Source organism: Mercenaria mercenaria, chromosome 15 (assembly GCF_021730395.1).
Source record: "Mercenaria mercenaria strain notata chromosome 15, MADL_Memer_1, whole genome shotgun sequence".
NCBI classification, from domain to species: domain Eukaryota; kingdom Metazoa; phylum Mollusca; class Bivalvia; order Venerida; family Veneridae; genus Mercenaria; species Mercenaria mercenaria.
The window spans coordinates 6,256,181-6,277,484 of NC_069375.1; the positions used below are offsets into that span (position 1 = coordinate 6,256,181).

At 35.0% G+C, this 21,304-nt stretch overlaps 1 protein-coding gene across 2 annotated transcripts in view; it reads right to left on the bottom strand.

The window, feature by feature from the left end:
* Positions 1-8,414: 8,414 nt before the first annotated feature.
* Positions 8,415-21,304, bottom strand: part of LOC123543847 (MAM and LDL-receptor class A domain-containing protein 1-like) — a 32,185-nt gene continuing 19,295 nt past the window's right edge. For both annotated transcript variants that reach the window (XM_053524448.1, XM_053524447.1), the window contains 5 exons: positions 12,288-12,434; positions 11,528-11,691; positions 11,009-11,207; positions 10,309-10,350; positions 8,415-8,499 (listed from right to left, as the gene is read on the bottom strand). In XM_053524448.1, the coding sequence (XP_053380423.1) occupies positions 8,495-8,499; positions 10,309-10,350; positions 11,009-11,207; positions 11,528-11,691; positions 12,288-12,434 (557 nt within the window). In that variant the 3' untranslated portion in view covers positions 8,415-8,494. The remainder of the gene's footprint in view (positions 8,500-10,308; positions 10,351-11,008; positions 11,208-11,527; positions 11,692-12,287; positions 12,435-21,304) is intronic.

Below are 21,304 nucleotides of genomic sequence, written 5' to 3' on the forward strand. Positions count from 1 at the left end.
TTTATGAGAACCTGCGAATACGGAGGAATGTAACCGACTGATACACGCCTGTTTGTTTTCCTTCTAAAAGTGTGCAGTAAAATGCTTTTTCTAATTCATGCATTAGATCAAACTGATAATCTTTCAAAAAAAGCCCGAAAATGGCCACCGAATCATTTAAACATGATTTCCCGGACTTTTTAGCGGGTTCTCTGCAAATGTAAGGTGGGCAATAGTAGTATGAACGTAATTTTTTTTACTCTTAGGTGCAGTGGTATTGCAATAGATTGTTAGTTTTAAAAACAAAAATAAAGAAAAAAATGAAGCTTCTGATTCTAGTTTTTTTACCTTGATGTCTGTGCAAATTGCAGTAAACACAAAGAGACTCTTGTTATTTTTTGTGGTAAATGGTAGACCAGTATACGTACATCACAAATCAAGTTACATTGAACATAAGCATAACAAAAGCTGCCCGTAAGACAGCGCGCTCCGCTATTTTGACAGTAAAATGAATTTATGTCTCGTACTAATATAAGATTCTTTCACTGGTTGTAGGTGCGGATGGGAATATCCGGCCTCGAGGGTAACTGTTTAGGCGGTAACGAGGCTCTTTGCCGAGTTATCGCCTAAACAGTTACCCGAGAGCCGGATATTTCCATCTGCACCTATAACCAGTGACAGAATCTTTTACTTGCATACCGATTTCAAGAAAAAATAATAAAAATAAAATCAATTGAATGGCTTTCTTTTTAGAACTATTTCATATGGCAGTGCATTTAAACAAAGCGCGGGAAACCAACGTCCGTAAACAGGAAAGACGTCATGACGTTTCAAAACAAATAACAATGTTTAGTTCCGGTTTTGTTTAACAGTTGCAGCGTAACGTTATGAATTTTTGATAAAATAATGTGATTTGAATCGAGAAATATATTATCAGGAACCAATAGGAACTGCCAAGGTATTGAATTTTTATTCCGTTTTTTAAATAAAATATATATTACTGCATAAATCTTCCACATATATGTAGTTCGCAATACGTCATTTACAGCACGAGAGTCATCTTACACCCCGGGGTGTAAGATGGATTTTTCCAGCACCGGTAAAGATACCAGAAATCCCCGTCTGGTATGCAAGAAACTTATATCCAGAAAGTGAAGATTGCCAAAAACCTTTAAGTATGAAAGGGGCGTAGTTCTGTCACAAATACTATAAGAGTTATGGGGATTGTAACCATACATACAGATGATGACTATAATGAAATATGTTTAATTTTTAGTTATTATCTTTCCAAATACTAAAGGTATGTCTATAAACGAAGCTTTCGGAAAATTTAACATGAACATAATTCCAAGTATAACACCGTGGTGACCTTAACCTTGGGTGAAATAAGCCCAGCAAATACTTTGTTTGTATACTGGACAATGTTTATGTGAAGTTCAAGTTACAGTAAGTTATAAGCAATAGTAACAAAGATATGACAGAAAAACAAAGGTTGCCGAAAAATTTTAACCTTAAAAATAACCTAGGTATAACACATTGGTGACCTTGACATTATGTATAATGGGTCTAGCCCCCGCACATACTTTGTTTTTATGCTAGACAATAATCATGTGAAGTTACAGTAAGATATACGCAATTGTAACAAAAATATGGCAGAAAAAACAAAGGTTGTCGGAAAACTTTTACCTTAAAATAACCTAAATATAACACCTTGGTGACTTTGACCTTGGCTAAAGATATGACAGGAAAACAAAAATTGCTGAAAAACTGTTATCTTAAAAATAACTTAAGTATAACACGTTGGTGACTTTGACCTTGGGTATAATGTGCCCCGCCCCTGCACATACCCTGTTTGCATGCTGAACAATATTAATGTGATGTTACAGTAAGACATAAGCCAAAGTCACAAATTAAAATAAAGGTTGTCGAAAAATTTAAACCAAGAAAGCTCACGCCGACGTTGACGCTAACGCCGACGCTGTGGCGAGTAGAACAGCATCCCTATAGCTGATGAACGGGCCGCTAACCTGCTATTACACAATTATTATCTATATTAGATCATGATATATCATAGTATTTAGTGAAGCAGTTTGCCAAACGCACAGTGTGATTTCAATGAAGGATCTTGGTGAACATTTTCTAATATTTATTCATAGATCAGCCCATATGACTCGTACCTGATTGCCACAAATAATATTTAAACATCGCTACGCTTGACTAGCTTCATAGGACGGCAAAGCGCGATGGTCCGGTTGCGATAAAACGACAGTATGATGGCGAAACACGACAGTACAATGTTGACCGTCCGCTTCAATAAAACCCGTGCCGAAAAGCGTTCAAATTTTTTATCATTGGACAGAGTAGACAATACAATATCATAAAATTGTAAAGTCGTTTATATCTAAACAGAGTAAAGATGGCGAAGCGCAACAGTACGATGGCAAAGCGCGACAGCACGATGGTTACATTACGGTGGTGAAGCGCGAAAGCATGATGGCGAAACGCGACAGTACGATGGTGAAGAGCAAAAACAAGATGGTGAAGCGTGACAATACGATGGACTGTCGTCGACGTACTGTCGCGCTTCGCCATCGTACTATCGTGTCATCGCCATCGTACCTTCACGCTTTTCCATCGTACTGCCGTACCTTCGCGCTTCGTGTGCGTAGGAAGCAGGCGCTGGCCCTAACGGAACACCGTATAAATTGGAATCATTATGAATTTATCTGTACTTTCTGCACACAAACAGTTTGTAATAATTTTTAGATGTTGGTTGATTTGAACCCCCCCCCCCCCCCCCCGCCGCTCACACACACACACACACACACAACGTATAGATAATTGAATGTAACAAACTTCTCAGAATCAGTCCTAAATGTAGGATGACTTGCTAAGTTCTCCATTTAGCTCTTTGACAATATTTCTCTAAAGAATCTTACATCAGCTAAAGCACACCAAATCGACTGAAGTCCCAACCTTCTGAAACTTTCAAAGATGCAAAATAATTTTTTGTTTCAGATAATGAAATTTTTTGGAAAAACAATATAAATGTAAAAAAAACACTCACACAAAATAAAATACTTAAAAAAATTGAGTGTTGTAAAGGTACTTGTTTGTTTGTTTTGGAATTAACGCCGTTTTTAATAGTAAATATTTTTTTTATATAGAATTATTGTAATACGCTGGCTTGTAACTGTCACTGTATATTATGATGTTTATTCTGTATGTATATTTTTTTGTATGGGCCGGAGGCCTGATTTGAGACACGTCTTTTATCAAATCGTCACGGTGAACATACGCCTCGTCCAGGGGTCGAACTCGCGATCCCGCGATCAGTAGATCTGCGCTCTTACTACTGAGCTGAGCGGGAAGTCTATGTAAAGGTATAACAGACTGAAACACAAAGAAAGAAATCATAAGAAAGTTTCCAAACCAAGTCCTAAATCGAACAGAAAACATATCTCAATAAAATTTCCCTCATTTTATAACCCAAACCATATCATTTTAAGCATATAACTTCTTTTTTTTTTAACAATTTTGATGTAAATTCTGACGAATAAAGAAGCTGTTTTGCAATAAACATGGTTCTTATTTACTAAAGTATTGTATTGTGTGTTACTCGTGTTTACAAAGTGTGCACAATGTAACTTTGAATCATATGGACATTGGACTTGTCTAAATTATTTTTGTAAACAAACTGTTGTGAGCCTTATGTTTCGTTTGTGTATGTGAGGGATTTATCTGACGGGGATAAGTTTATTTACACTGTTTTGTGACTTTGGAATATTGCTGGGGGAATGACGGGGTTTGGGGAGCGGGGTGGGTACACCATAAACCGGTTTAAACTCCCCAATGGTGTTTTTGCCATTGACCGTTTCTAGTCCGTTTCCCCAGTTTTGTTCCTTTATTTGTTTCTTTGTCACGTGTTTGCTTTTTAAATGTACAATTTGAATGTACGTGCCACCAAACTTTTGAAAAAAAAGAATTATCTCAACTCGTTTGAATTACATTCAACCTTTATCTATGTGTTGTTTTTCAAGGTTAGTCAGTGTTTGACATCTTTCCATTTGATTATGAAAAGAATGGGTGCACCTGGAACGAAAACGTGTCCTTTTCTTAGCACAAGTTTCCATTTTCCGCTTATTCTAACAATTAGAAGATTTTGGTCATTTTGAAAATATTGCATAATGTACAGTGCTTATTGAATATAAGTAATAATTGAAGCACTTATATTTGAAAATCTACATCTTTAGAAAAAGCAAGCATATCATAGAATTTTGGTTTGTTTCTAAAAAACGCAGGAAAATCTAGTACACTGCTGCTTTGAATGAGTTGCTAAGCAACACAATATACTTTTCTGTTTCCTATTTGCCGAGCCTTATGTGTATATGACCAGTTTTGTCCCTTCATGAACAAGGATTGCTGATGTTAAGTAATACTCTTTACATTTTAACTATTTGTCGGATCATGATCGAATGATTATGTTAGTAAAGTGATGATTCACTCGTAAAGCATTGCCACAACCTTGGCATATGCCGCCGTGTCACGACTCTTTAAGCGATTTACACAGATTTATTGCTGACGAACCCTTTGCCACAAACGGCGCATTCAGTGACCAGTCCTCACTGTGTGTATCCATGTGTCTATTTAATGATTTTAAGGCTTAGTCCGGTGTATAGCAATGGTATACACGAAATCGTCTTTCCTCGGAAGAGCCAGTACTGGCCTCTTAGTTAGGTGGGAAACACTCAAGAACATCTTACACATTTACTGTGTCTTGACCTGGATCCTTATCCCGGACCTCTAGATTGACAGCCAAGCATGTTACCACTAGACCATCGGACCAATTATGATATATTAAAATGACATCCTCAAGGTAATTTTATTGCCAACAATTTGCACTATCGGCTGCAACAGTCTTATAAATTTCATCACCATATTGAAAACAAGGTGGCTTGTAGCTGGTGTCCAAGTTAGCTACATACTTAGTTTGGAGTATGTATTGACTAATGTGAATATATATGTGATGCCACAATCAATTGTCTTCTGGAATGAGACAATAAATAGTAGTAACTGTTATGATATAAAATCCATAATTTCCAGCAAAAATTGAGTTTTCTTTGCAGAGCAAAAGCGCACTTTGTTTGATTAATGAAAACAACAAGAAACAAACAAACATATAATGTCTATATATGAAACAACGATGAAGCTCTATATTCTAAATTTCTACTTAAAATGTTTTTTATCTGATTTCCGTTGATGGTGACGAAAGCTTTTTTCAACAAAAATTGTTCATGGTGGCAAACATTCATCTCTAAGCGAGCCTAATTAGCAAACCCATTATTTTATCTGGGGACCAAACGCCGCTCTTCATGGAATTACACGCCTCAACACGTGTATCATTGAAGGTGCCATGTTCACCGCCGTTTGAATACATCTGCGGATGTCTCTAAATTGCTTTTTGTACTTTTAGCATGTGTAAATGTTGAGTTCTGCTCAACCCGGAGCTAGAGGGCGTGGACGGTAGCATGCATTTCCACTACCGTCCATGAACAGGCTCAATCAAACCGAGCCTGCAACATTTTCGTTTTTGTGTTGAGCGACCTGTGAAGTTTCCACTTTTCTCTATTTTATTAATCTGACTAATGATGTTGAAGCCTGTACAATTACGTCAGACGTCATGATTTTTGCAGTTGCGTAAGAAACAGACCAATCGTATAAATAAAACATCTTCCAACAGAGATATTGAGATATTGTGCGTTTGTACAATTATAATTATTCATAAGAATCAGGTCAACTTAAGTTTCATGTAATGGATCTACATAATAACTAAGCAGACGTTACTGCAACGTCACAACCTATGATGCAATAAAGTAATGTCGAATCGTGTATAAGATGTCGGCATTATATGATATTGTCGTAAAGATTATGCTTGTTTCTATTTCTAATCGTTCAAATCGTTTATCCAACTCCAACGCAGTGATCTCCCTTGCCGCTTCGCTCATTGATCACTGCCAACACAATGTAATGTTTTTAGCTAAAATTCAGCTAAGTGGACATATTTTAGTTATATGGTTATTATATGGTTATTTAGTTACTTTTTCCCAATGTTTTCGAAGATTACACTTCTTTTAGCACAGGCGAATGTTCCACAATGAAAAAATAATGATTCTGAATGAAAACAGGTATTTATTTACACGACCGGTAGTATCCTGAAACGAAACTGAAAGTAAACAAACAAGTATGTTGACGTTAATCTTTGACGCCGATCACTATTATAATGCTGTCATTTGATCCCAGCCGAAACAGATGGAGACTTTTGAATACTTTCCTGCTGGCCAAGATATGTTCTTGTCAAAAGTTTCGTATATCATAATGACATAATAATATGTAAGTTAATTTTTTAACCGATCTGACATCACGTGAAGAACCATGGTCACGTGAATATTGTGGTAGCAGTGATCAAATGAACGAAGCGGTAAGGGAGATCACTGCGTTGGAGTTTGATCGTTTATAATCTAATTTAGCATCTTCACTGAATTTGAGCTGTGAAAGATCCAAATAAGGTGTATTTTGGGGAGTGTTCTGACCTTAGATAACATTTTGTAAAGACTGCCTATAACTGGTTTCAATATTAGCCGTTTTTGTATTGTTAAACAGTACATTTTTTGAAATATCAACCCCACAACATGTAGTAAGATTCAGTCGTCATCTTAACATCAATATTTTAGTATCAACTCAAGATGTGTTTGCAAAGGATATTTGTGTCCCAATTCCCGTCACCATACATGGTGTCGTACCTATAGGTGAAATTTGTTTTAGATATATGTAACACAAACTTTTCAGCTCTTCATATGTATTTTCCATCTATCAGAAACCATAACTCTGGTCTGGCCGAGTGAAATCTAAAACAGACCACCACGTGCATACCTACACATAAGAAAAGCAAGGATGAACATTAAACAGGCTTTCACTGTTGAATATTCAACCTTGCTGTTCTTCAACTTTCCCCAACACTCTTATCTAACCCTTACCCATTTTTGTATTTTGCATATAATTAAAATGCAATCGTAGGATTTTTGAAGCAACCTATTTGCTATATTTTCTTTTTGTTTCTAGCCTACTTTGCTATGCATGACTCTATGACTGTGACTGGTGTGCTCTTTGTTTCCGGGAATTCTACGCTTACATTTTATTTTTAAGCATTGCGTTTGTGGCTATCGAAAACTGTTATATGGAAACCTTTTCTTTGTTCATGTTTCTCGTTCACTGGCAAAACTTTATGTTAAAAATACATGACACAGTTGCCTATAAGTATATAGGCAAAAATGCCACAGTTGTCTATATAATTATATATAGGGCAAAACGTTTCCTACGGACAGAATTTCTTTAAACTTTGTGTACTGACTGAAAATCAACTTTAAAACGGAAATATGTATTAGTTTTAGTGTAAAATTGTGATCCAGGTCAAGACACAGTAAATTCTGTTTTTGTTTGTTTACATTTCGCCAAACATGTGCACACTGCCGTGACCTCTAGACCGGATGTTCATTAGGGAAGGTCAAGCAAGTTTTTTTCTGTAACGTTGACGAAAGCATAAAATATGTCGATAATCTCAGCAATATGGAATACTGAGACAATGTGACTGGTGCACGATGGAAGATGAATTATCGCTTGTTCAATATTCTAGGTACCCATTCACCGAACTGCGCGTTTAAGTTGAGAAATGTACGATTGAAACGGGCAAGTGCACTTTCCCGTTCATGACCATGGTTCTTATAGAATGCCTAGGGATAGGGTATAACACATACGGAGTCATTTTCTTTCTGATCTGGTGCCAGTGGTAAACCACAATAGCGCAGACAGTCATGTACCAAAGATAAACATACAACCACGACTAACTGAATAAAATAGAAACAAAACGAACAAGCAACACATAAGAAAACAGTAGAGCACCGTTATAGACTCACATGCATATAAACGCACCCACACAAGTAGGAAAAACAATCGTGTACCATTTCAGGATTCCGGCTGTCAAAACAAAGGGGGCCCACGAAAACTTACTCAAAGTATAGGGTTAGGGAATGCAAAAAGTAGCGTAAATGCAAGGAAAATGAGGGGGCAATAGGAGGAGTGAGGAGGAGGAAAAAACAAGGCAAGATACGAAGTCGAAGTTTCATGTTATTAACAAAATTGACTTCGAAAGTTTATGTTAAGCACTCGAAATTTTGAGTTACTAGCTCGAAATGTCGTCTTAGTATCTCGACATTTCTAATAAAGTAACTCGTACATTTGAAATATCAAGATAATAATAAAACGCATCTGGCATTAATGCTCTTCAGTACTAATAGCATAAAAACAATCTAAATTATTTGTTATCATCATGTCGAATAAATAAAACCGATCTGATCTCAAAGAAAACAATGCAAGATAAATTAGTCTTCATAACATATTTATTAAGATGTTAAGACAGAAAAAAAAACATTACAAATCAGAGCGAGCTGCACTCCAGAGTTTATCCTGTAAAAGAGAAAGTATGACTTGTGTGAAACAATCTATTAAGCCATATGTTGATTCAAAGCCCTTTTCTGTAACTGCTCAACTATATATGAGCATATGGGTCTATATATAAACAATCTTAACAGACCTCTACCGATGGAACATCGGAGGGGACTTTAGGAATGCCCTCCGTCCGTCTGTCTGGCCGAGCTTACATTTGAATTTGGCTATAGGAACAATAGGTAACTGTACGTTTTATTTGATGTTATTCGTTCTGTAAGCTTTTATTTGGCTACCTTTCTATTACGTTGTTAAAAGAACAATAGAGAGAACAAAAGAGTAGCCACATAAATACCCATGTGTAGGAAGGTCCGTCCGTCCACAAATCTGGGTCATGCAATAACTCGTACAAGTATAGAGAGCAATATGTAATTAATGCAGGTACATAATTTACGCTTTGTAGGTAACAAAGGTCTAGGCCACTATTGAAGGTTAAGTAAAATTGTTTCCCTTCCATAACTTTGATATGCATTTTTATGCAATAATAGTGGTATACACAAACGTTCACATGATAAGACAATGTGTCAACACGTGTTCTATGCTTGTCGGTTAAAGATCAAGATCACTGTTTAATGTCAAGTGAAAAATGTTTCTGCCCTAAAACTTTTAATTACATTAAAGGATTATTTTCATAACTACACAGACATGTTTCTCATGATTGCACACATGGCCAATGATTGACAGTCAATGGTCAATGTCATCACTGAAGGTCAAGTAGAGATTTGTTTCCACTCCATAACTAATATCTGCATCTAAGGATTATCTTAATACTGTGCGCAAAAGTTATCCTTGCTGAGACAATATGTCGTGCTTATGATCAATGCTTGCAGGTCAAGGTCACATGAAATTTAGATAAAAATAGTTTTTATTTCTTGGCCCTTAAATGCATTGAAGCAGTTTTAGTTTTAACACAGTGGCCAACATCAACAAGGGAATGAACACTAACAAAGTTTTTACACAGGTAGGGTACTTCTGTATTGCAACTGCAATACTCGATCCATTTCTTCAAAACAACTTAAACTGTTTCTATGGCTTGTTGCAAGTTTTGTTTAGAAGTTAGTTATTTTCACATTTATAAGTAAGCGTAAAAGTTTGAATGAAAATGCAACTGTGTGGTTCAGTCATTATCAAAATGTTTATATCTTTTTACTTTCACTCACAAAAATGTATCGAAAGCTTTTTTTTATAATTTATTTTTAATATAATCATCACATTATACATATTAATACATATCTAGCTAAATGCTACAGAAGAATAATAATAAATTACAGTTGGCTAATTAAGTCCCTAGTAGATGAATGAAAGCTAAAAAGATGAGCTTTCAATACATTTTTGTGTGTGGAAGTAAAAAGATATTGATGTCTGGGTAGTTAATTGTTTTACTAAGAACAAGGAACAGGTAAGAAAAATACAAATATGATATCCAATTAATTTGTTGCCCCAAAAGAGGAGGAAATTCTAACCGTAAGCTCAATTCCCGAAAAATGAAAGTAGAAAATAAATCGAATACTTTCTCCGTATTTTAGAAATATGTCAAGTTTATTTCTTACATTTGCAATTTAAAAATTATTCATTATCTTTTAATGCATACGATTATTTTCATACATTTAGAATACTATGTAAATTTTATAATACCACAAGTGTAAAAATAACAGAACTAAACATATGCAAATGAACTTTAAGAATGATTTGTGGATTAGCAAATTGAAATCCCTAAGCATAAATTGAGTAAGTATGGCCTCAAATATAATATTATCTAGCTGTACATACCTACAATTGATGCAGAAACGCTTGGTTTGTTACATTTAGTAACTGAAAATACATAAAAAAATATTTCAGATGCAAACATGCACAAATATCCTCACCATTTGAATTATTAACAGCGGATTATTGATATCTACTAAAAGTGCATTTATAAAATTTCTTATAATTAGAGATAATTTATAATAGCATATCATATTTTAAACAACCTCAGACTCATACTGCTATGATAGCATCTTACTTATCTAACGACCTGAACCAAATTTTATAAAGTCACAAAAATACAAATTTAAAGTCTGGAATATAAAACGAGCGAACTCCGTCATAAGGAAGGAAAATGTTTTTTTTTTTGTCATGTCCTATCGTTGAAACAAACTGAAATTTCTGTTTGATATTTGACAATATATCCGTGACAATTTGATATCTACACCTCTGTTAGAAGTTTCGATTTTTGTTTCTTCTGTTGCGGGCTAACTTTGCGATTCATGGCACAATAGCTGTGTTTGGAGAACTCTTTGCTTCCGGTAAATCTGCCATGGTTTGTCGATGTATTGTTCATGGCATTTAATTTGAAAATGAGCAGCAAAGATATTGCCAAATAATCACAGCTCTTACAATGCAAAAGTGGCAGATGGGGGTAGTTTACGTTTCTAGAAAAGAACTAGTACTCCTTTTTTACTGAATTAGGAAGAGCTTTGTTTTATAATACCTGTACAGGCGGTTTCACTAATAAGAAGATCATCTATTGCAATATCACCATGATATGTTGACCCTACATCACCCTGTATGACAAGTGTGTAATCATAAACCATAGATAAAGCAGGTATTTCAACAACAGCTGGACACCAACGCTGACCTTGATTCCCGGAGATGTTGAAGAGAACATTCTCGGACTTTGTGTTCTGACCCTTGAAGATGACATAATACGTGCTATTTATTGAATTGTGAATAAATGCTAGAAATTTGATTTCATGTAGAAACGAGAAACTATAAAGCCAGAGTCTCACAATACTCATTATTTTTGGCCATTACAGAATTTACATATCAATATAAAACCGGGAGAGATCATGCCATGATTTTGTTAATTATTGACATTATTTTGTTTTAGTTGAATCTTATTTTTGTGTTTCGCAATCTTCACAAATGCAAGAAATGTAAGTTTATTTTCAAGTTAACAGATACCTTGATATTGAAACGTACAATGTTTTTAACTATGCATGTTACTTACCTTTTGTATCAGAATTGTTAAGTTGCCAATACCATCTCCATACATGTAGTACCATAGCGACATGCAAGTCTTTCTTCTAGAAGACAGGGTAGGTGACTCTAATCTAGCAAACTCACCTTGCTTACGAGGTGAAGATGATTCTATATACAGGTACTTCCCTTGATCTTTGAAGAACATAAACAAAAAGAAAACATATTCGTTATTGTACACTGTTTTGTAAAATATGGGGATGAAATGTATCATACTGTTGATATATAACTAACACTACCAACACTGGAGTATCTGTTGTTCTCATTCTGCCAACAGTCGAAGGAGAAAGATTCAAGAATGTGGTTTCCTTTAAATTTTAGTCCTATATGCATGTTAAAATGGAGGGAACACTTATAATTATTTACGGAATATTCGTAATTACAAATGTGGGTAATGTTGAAATGAACTTCGGAAATAGTTAGTTAGAGGAAAGAGAAACAGGAAATAATAATAATGTATGATCTCGGGGTTTGATTGGATTTTGCTTTGTGCATCTGATGAGAATACTGTACATTAGATTTTCGTATTTTACAATAACAGATGTAACTTTAATCCAAGGTTATAAAGCTGAATATAAGAACTAGTCTCAGAATGAAGCGTTGCTTCAAAATTGTGCTTAGAAATTCGTATCAAAACTAGGTTTTAACATTAGACGCAATTAAGCAACTGAATATTTCTTGATGTGTGCCATCTGTTTTACTTGTCTCGTTCTATCTAAGACTATATGTACCATTTCCAATCGAGTGGTCCACTGAAGGTCCCGTGTCAGCTGAATCTGTCGGTCCGTCTTGAAGTGTCCAGTTGAAATTATCATCAGATGATTGTGTCCAAGAACATAGGTTATTCTCGTCAAAAGAACACTGATTCGGATACCGAACTAAATGATAAACAAGTAAAGTAAACAATTGTTTTAGTATAATTATAATAATAAGTATGCCAGCTATAAGCTGGTCAATCACATATGAGGAACATTTTATGACATTTTTTAATTCATATATATTTTGTTAGAGATTCATTCTTTCGAGCGGATACTTTGAATGCTATATGTTCGACTTATCTGTTTAATTCTTATTCTGTACAGAATGTTTTATATTTAGGTATTTATAGTATTGCTCATCAAAATACATCACAGCTGATGGGATATCTATGTAAACATGGAATACGTATAGGTATACTAACTGTCAGATTTAAATATTTATTTTGTATGATGAATTCATCATACGCTTTTATTAGTAGAGATTTTGTTCTTTGACAGCGGCTGTAATATGATTACTTGTGGACTAATGTAAGTCGATATATTAAAATTGTAACATAGCTTGTAAAATCATATTCATATTGTATAATATTACAGTATTTAATAAAGAGAAAATTTGACATGATTTTTTTAGAAATAAATTTGAAACACGATATATATCGAACTCGCTTATGTCAGAACTCCGGCTGTCTCGAAGGCATTTTCAAGAAGTGAAGTCACTAAAATACGTGCACAAAATATCATTTTATGTCGAATTTCGCTTATGTCATATCAAAACACTTTACTTCTTTAGAATTAGATATATCTTTCCATTCTAACATTACTGAGACATCTGACAAGATCATTTTGTAATGAAAATGTTCGAGAAAACCTTCCTCTTATATAAAATAAGTTTAAAGTATGCATCCATCAACGTACATCAAAACCTGTGTGTGAAACTGTTTCATGTTAAACATCAGCTCTATGCTAAAAGTTTTATAATTCAATAACTATGAAGAATAGTTAGTTTGTAATTAATAGTACTATCACTGTTGGAATTTTCAATGAATGAGTAAGCATTAGCGCATTTGTCATCTAAGAAATACTGCAATGCACATTTGTAACAGGAGTACTTCAGAGCTAAATGTGAAATATATATGTAGTTTGATGGGTAATGTATACTTCCACTCTCTCTACGAAGATGCATCTGCTCGTTACATATTAGGGCAATAGACAATATTTTGTGAGCAATATCCGTCAAATTTGTAGGTGACGTTACCAGCTGCAAAATTTTAGGAGGGAATTACAAAATGTACGAACAAACAAAGGATATACAGAAGGATCTGGCAGCAACAATATGCCTTATCTTCCGCCTTTGCATATATATATGTATCATTACCTTCAAAATGATAGAGTTCCTAGTCCCGCTTTTGATCTTAGGACGAAGGCTTGGATACGGTGTCTGCTTTTTAATTTGTCTTTAAGCAGTTTGTGGGATATGCAGTTTCCGTAGCCTCAGACCCCCTTCCTAAATTCCAGTTTGTTCAGTTCTGCCCATTGCTTTCTCGTTTAGGGTAGGCCCCTTTTTTAACTAGGGAACATACGTCCCTATATACACTAGTGTATCATTGAAGGTTTCATGTGCACCAAAGTATGAACACATCTGCGGATGTCTGTAAATTGTTTCTGGTACTTGTTACATGCATAAATGTTGAGTTCTGCTCAACCTGTTATAAGAGGGCATAGAAGGTAGCATGCATTAGCCTGCAGCATTTTCATTTTTTGACGAATTGAGCGATGGTCATCATTAAGTATACGCACGCCTTGAAGGTACGTACGTTAAACCTAACCCTAATCTGTGTATCTTTTTAATGTGAAAACGAAAGATATCTTCACGGACAAGGGAGAAAAGTCAATATTGTTATTTTTATTGTGAAGATTGTCAAATTTTCTATTTATTACATAGGTAAATTTATGTTCTCTTTAGAAATAAATACTTTTAATTTGGTGGGTATTGTCTTGCTTAACATAACGCCTCACTGCTTATCCACACCTGTAATTGTATTTATAGTCGTATCACTTCAAATACTTGTCTGACAAGTTTTAATCCCACGGGTTTTTCAAAATTAGTGCAGTGACAAGTACATTCTTTATCTGAAATCCGTAGAGGACAGATCGTTTACAAAAAATCCCTCCCACCCTTCCCGTTACCGTAACTTTTTTGTTTTAACATATTTATTCCGTCAAGTTTAATTTATTTCAGGGTCACAATGGTGTACCATACTGCTGAACCCTGCTACAAATGTACTGCTGCACCAAACATGTCACGCCGCTTCGGTAATCTACGTTATATTGGAGAACAAACTCATTACATTGTATGTGTATAAACTCCATTTTGCTAGTATGCTTCAGCTGGTACATTTAATCATCATGGAACAATACGGTTGAATGGAACAGACTTATTTTTAAACTGCATACATTCATTTATAAACATTTCGAATGTTACTATCTTTTTAGCTCACCTGTCACGAAGTGACAAGGTGAGCTATTGTGACCGCTTGATGTCCGTCGTCAGTCGTCCGTCAACAATTTCTAAAAAAAAAATAATTTATTGAGTGTTCATGAGTAGTGATCGAATGTGCAACACTTCTTTCGCCTCATAGCTCTGGCTTTTTAAGTTGTATTCAATTTTCAACAATCTTTGAAATTCATAGTCTTGAAGGACCAGACAGTATAAGAGCACAGAGAATGAAGTATGGGGTGACATTTTACAACCACCACACAAACACTTTACATTTGCTGTTGTGAGTTACAAGATCTCAAGTGTAAAGGAAACACACTTGATATATCACAATTTATAATCTGTAATGAATTTGTCTTTGGGTATATACATATACAATTTAACATCATATGGCGTGTTTAGGATTATCACAGGCGTCAGCCCATCATGTACCAGGTTTGGTATGAAGTGCCATGGCAGACAGTAGTAATAGCTTTTCAAACATTTGCAGATGTTTCCATATTTTTAAAATGGAGAATTGGTTGATGTTTGTTTTATAAACTGATTAATTACTTTTTTTAAAAATATGAAACTGTACTATAACAATGTATCTGCTATGTTCTGGAAGGGTCTCTGACTTTGAAAATACCGCCTTGCTGATCAAGGTGTTCTGATTTGTATATTATATAACTACTTTATAATGCAGATAAGTAACATATGGTAATCTTTGTTTAGAAATGTAATTAAAAAGACAGAACAGTATATTAGTAACATTCACTACTGCATAATGGCATACTCTATATATCTGAAATTCAACTTGAAACTGTTCTTCATTATAGTTTTTTGAGATTTTAAATTTCTTATTTGTCACAATGTCAGTAATAATATCAGTAATGGTAATAATAAATTTAATTTAATAAAAGAATGTCCATAATAGTTCACCTTTTATGATTTTTGTCATGTTCTATATTTTCTAGGTATAAAATTATCTACATCTCAGATTTTCTGTGAATCAGCATTGACTACTTTATTGAAAAGTGAACAGATACTGTGTTTTCTATTAAACTGATTGTTATATTGTATGTGTGTTATCAAGACAGTGACTTGAAGATTATTCAGTGTCAAGTAGAGAAAGTATACTGGAGATAGTGACTCTGTGATTGAGTGGAGATAGTGACTCTGGGACTGAGAAGAGATAGTGACTCTGTGATTGACTGGAGATAGTGACTCTGTGATTGAGTAGAGATAGTGACTCTGTGATTGAGTGGAGATAGTGACTCTGACAGCGACTGTGATTTAGTTCACTGAGAGTGACATTGTAGTAGAAGTCTACCTTGGACATTGGTGTGTTGCATCCCTGTAAGTTGAATAATCAGACGTACAATTATTAATCTTAATTTAACCTTCAGAATATTAGATATTAAATCCAAGTTGTCTTAGCAATTCCTTGAGGTAAATGCTCACTTTGGGTGTATGCAGTCCCGGGTTTGAACTATGGCTGTGTCCCATCCGAGACATTATGTTCAAAGGAATACATTGATAAACAAAAATGCTACTAACTCTTTCCATATTTATAAATGTCAAAATACTGTAGGTGTACATATTTCTTTCTTGCATTTGTGTAACACAATCATACTTGACAGCAATATGGGATTATTATGCTCCCAGAAATACGGACCTTTGTTACAAAGCTGCCATTCGGGGAGCATCCATCGTTAACGATATCTCTTGGCTTTTATTACAGGCGACCATGCCTCGTAGAAAAGGATGGAAGAAGGCAGACGCAAGAAGGGCAGTGATTGTCAGTGTGAGCCAAAGTCCTGTTCACGTACAGGCACAAAGTCCTGTTCACATACAGGCACAAACACAAAGTCCTGTTCACGTACAGGCACAAACACAAAGTCCTGTTCACGTACAGGCACAAAGTCCTGTTCACGTACAGGCACAAACACAAAGTCCTGTTCATGTACAGGCACAAACACAACGTCCTGTTCACGTACAGGCACAAAGTCCTGTTCACGTACAGGCAGTATCTGAAACATTGCAAAGTGAAATGCTAGAAACAATACAAAGTGATATGCTCAGATCAATGCAAAAACAAAATGAAAGTGAAACTTCTTTTAAAAGATTGCAAAATAAATATGCAAAATTGGAAAGTGAGGAACCCTGGACTGAACTTGATCAAGATAAAGATATTCAGAATGAGCAGGCAGGTATTTTGAACTGGAAATTGAATGAAAAGCAGCCTTCACAAAATGAAAGTATGTAGACTGCTTATCCGTTATTTGAGCAAACGGAAATGGTATTTTGGGAAGTTCCTGTCAATAAATTCAATGCTGTAAAGCTTGTTTTTGGTTCTTTTCGATGACAGCATCATTCAATTGTTTGGAGGATTTTGTCACTTTTCTTTATGCTTTATATGACAGTATGGGTATTTCACTTTAATCACAATTTGAAATTCTACCAGTGCATTTTACAGTGGAAGAAGTTCCAAAAAAAACATTCAGATGTAATGTTACAGAGGGTACCACTGAAACTGAATGGAAAACTAAAACAAATAAAAAGTAAAGGAACACGAAAAGATCTAAATCTAGTCAGAATACTACTAAAGCACATCAGAATAAAAGTAATCCTCTCAGTTGGGATGATCATACAACTTTAATTGGTAAATATATGAAAAAATCAGTTACAAAGGCAGGAAGCAAAGAAACTATCTTCTAAAGTAGTAACTGATAGAAAACTTGCATAACCTCAGATCCCCTTCCCAAATTCCAGTTTGTTTAGTTCTGCCCATTGTTTTCTCGTTTGGGGCAAACCCTTTACTTTATCTGGGGACCAAACGCCGCTCTTCATGGAATTACACGCCTCAACACGTGTATCATTGAAGGTGCCATGTTTACCGCCGTTTGAATACATCTGCGGATGTCTCTAAATTGCTTTTTGTACTTTTAGCATGTGTAAATGTTGAGTTCTGCTCAACCCGGGGCTAGAGGGCATGGACGGTAGCATGCATTTCCACTACCGTCCATGAACAGGCTCAATCAAACCGAACCTGCAACATTTTCGTTTTTGCCGTGCTGAGCGACCTGTGAAGTTTCTACTTTTCTCTGTTTTATCAGAAACTGTACAAACAGAAGTAAAGGCACGAAAAACAGTTCAGAGAAAAAGAAAGGGATGCTTCATTGAAATCAAAGAGAAAAGCTAAAGAATCTGTAGAATACCTAGAAAAAAAACAGGCGAAAAGTATTGCGAGACAGTCTGAAGAGGTGAGAAACAGAGAGCAGGAAAGTTCATTGAAATCAATGAGAAAAGCTAGATAATCTTTAGAATACTTAGAAAAAGAAAAAAAGGCGGAAAGTATTGCGAGACAATCTGAAGAGGTGAGAAACAGAGATCAGGAAAGTTCATTGAAATCCAAGAGAAAAGCTAGAAATGACCCTTACAATTTGGAAAAGGAAAGAGTTGCTAAGCACCAGTGGCGGCTAAATAACAGAAATAAAGCTTCTGAAAAGTTGTGTGATCGCAATCGAAAAGCCAATAAACGTAAAATCCATCTTTTATTAATTCAGAAGTTTCAGCAGCATAATCAGAAAGTATGGGTGTGATATTGATGCTTGTATTGAACTTTTTCATGAGAACATATCAGTTGGACCGGTTTACATATGCAGTTGTTGTCATCAAACATGGTTTAAGCAGAACGTATCTGAAGTTAAATTTTCATTTTGGGAGAAATATAAAAAATACCTTATCAATATTAGATCTGTGAATGACAAAGAGTGGATATGTATTACATGTAAAAGTAACCTTATCAGCGGTAAAGTTCCTAAATTGTCTGTTTATAATGGCATGAAATGGCCAGAAAAAGCAAAAGAGTTAGAATTATTTCCCCTGGAAGAGCGTTTAATTGCTTTACGTATACCATTTATGCAAATGAGAGAACTCCCAAGGGGTCGTCAGTTATAAGTTAAAGGAAATGTTGTTAATGTTCCTGTTGATATCCAGCCAGTTGTAAATACACTGCCAAGACCTTTTGATGAAAACGTGACAGTACCTGTGAAATTAAAAAAAAAAGATGTCCTTTCAGTCATGTGTATTTTCTGAAAATATACGTCCACTTCGAGTACTTGTCGTTTTACATTGGTTGATGAATAACTGTTCTTTATAAAAATGCGAATGTGGACATTGACCCTCAGTGGATAAAAGATGTCACAGAAAACAGCAATGAAGTTATACAATAATTCTTCGAGTCAAGAAGAAATGATAGTTCAGATGTAAAACCCGCATATACTAATGACATAGTAAATCTAAATGCCAGCTGAGAATGCTTTAGAAAACCCATATCGTACACAAGAAGTCAGAAACACTGGTGTAATAGCTTGTGATGCTAATATTTCACAAAAGTTAAAAATCTTTTTTAAGGAAAATGTTGAGGCGTGTAAGAAACTAAACATTGTTGATTTTGATGACATGGTTGATGACATTACTGACAACACTGCACAAATGCAAAAAGCAAATGAATTTTCAAATATGAAAACATCTGTAGAAGAGCTTTATGATTCAGATGCTGAGGAAGTAGTTAATGAAAATGTTGGGAACATTGATACGTTGTTGGATGATGCTGACCTTGAAAATAGAAATTCTACATTTACATTTGCACCTGGAGAAGGTCAAAGACCACTTAGTATTTTAGTATTTTTCAGGACAAAGATTCAGTGTATTTGTGTTTTCCTTGCATATATTGTGGCCAAAGAAGACTAGATAATGAAAATAGAATAGTGCCTGTTAATTATAGTAACATTGCTAAATGGGAACTTCGAAATGTAGATAGACGTGCTGCAAATAGTGTACCTAATATATTTTTTAAACTAAAAAAAAATCAGATGAAGCAATTAAATGACAAGGCAAATCTTGCTGTCAGAAGATGTCAGACTGGTACTAACAACATCAAGAAAAGAAATGCAGAATGCATGGATACCATTGTAAAAAATGTTACTATTTGTTTAAACAGCTTAGAAATAGCCCAGCCTACCTAGAATCCAGAAAGAAAGACGTTTATGCAATGATTAGACAGTTGGGTATATCAACTTGGTTTATGTCATTGTCTTCAGCTGATACCAGATGGACTGATCTTTTAAACATTCTTGCTAATCTAAATGAAAAACATGATTACAGTGATGACAAAATAGAAAATTTATCTTTGGAACAAAAGATTAAACTGATACAGTCTGACCCAGTTTCATGTTCAAGGTATTTTGAGCACAGAGTTCAGAAGTTTATCAATACAGTTCTTAAAAGTGAACATGAACCGTTAGGTAAAATCACTGACTACTTTTATAGAGTTGAATTCCAACAACGTGGTTCTCCACATATTCATATGATTGTGTGGGTAAATAATGCCCCAAAATTAAATGTAGATTCAAATGAAGACATTACTGCTTATGTAGATAAGTACTTAAAATGTTCAATTAACAATGAAAGTTTGGGGTCTTTAGTAGACATTCAAATCCACAACCATTCTAGAACGTGTAGAAAAAGGCAAGTTAGGATATGCGGCTTTGGTTATCCATTACCGCCTCTGCCAAAAACTACTGTGTTAGATCCACTGGAAAACGATAGGGACAAATACCTTAAACTGTACCAAAAACTGCAGAAAAAAATGAATGAAGAGAGACATGGATACAACTTGTCTTACCAAGAATTCTTGACAAATGTTGCTCAGATGAATAAGGAAGATTATATCAAATGTATTAGAAGTTCATTAAACTCCCCCAAGGTATTTTTGAGAAGAAATCCAAATGAGATACGTGTAAATTTATACAATGATGTAGTATTGAAAGGATGGAGAGCAAACACTGGCATACAGTTTGTCTTAGATCCATATGCTTGTGCAATGTATATAGTTTCATTCATAAGTAAACCACAACGTGGCATGAGTAATCTCTTGCATGCTGCTGCAAAAGAAGCTAGAAATGGAAATCTAGATATCAAAAGGCAATTAAGACACATAGGGAATGTGTTTTCAAATAGTGTCGAAGTAAATGCACAAGAGGCAGTCTATTGGTGTTGCAAATGCCATTAACCAAAAGTACTAGGAATGTTGTGTTTATAAACACTTCTGTACCAAACCAGAGAGTGCAATTGTTAAAACCTAAGTCAGCTCTTGATGAATTACCTGCAGACTCAACTGATGTTATGTCATATAACAAAATTAAAAGATATTCGAAACGCCCCCAAAGTGTTGGATAAGTACTGTTTAGCAGATTATGTGTCATAGTTAGAAGTAGTATACCCAGGTGAGAGCAAAGGTAGAGACAATGCAGAAGAAAATGATGATGAAAGAACTGCAGGAGTGTCAGAAGATGAAAATTTTGATGACAACCAAGACATTCGTATATTGAAAAGTGGTATAAAAATTAGGAGACGTCGTAATTCAAAAGTTATTAGGTATGTAAGATTCAATCGTAAAACAGATGAAGAAAATGTTTATAGAGAAATAATTCTTCTCTTTTATCCG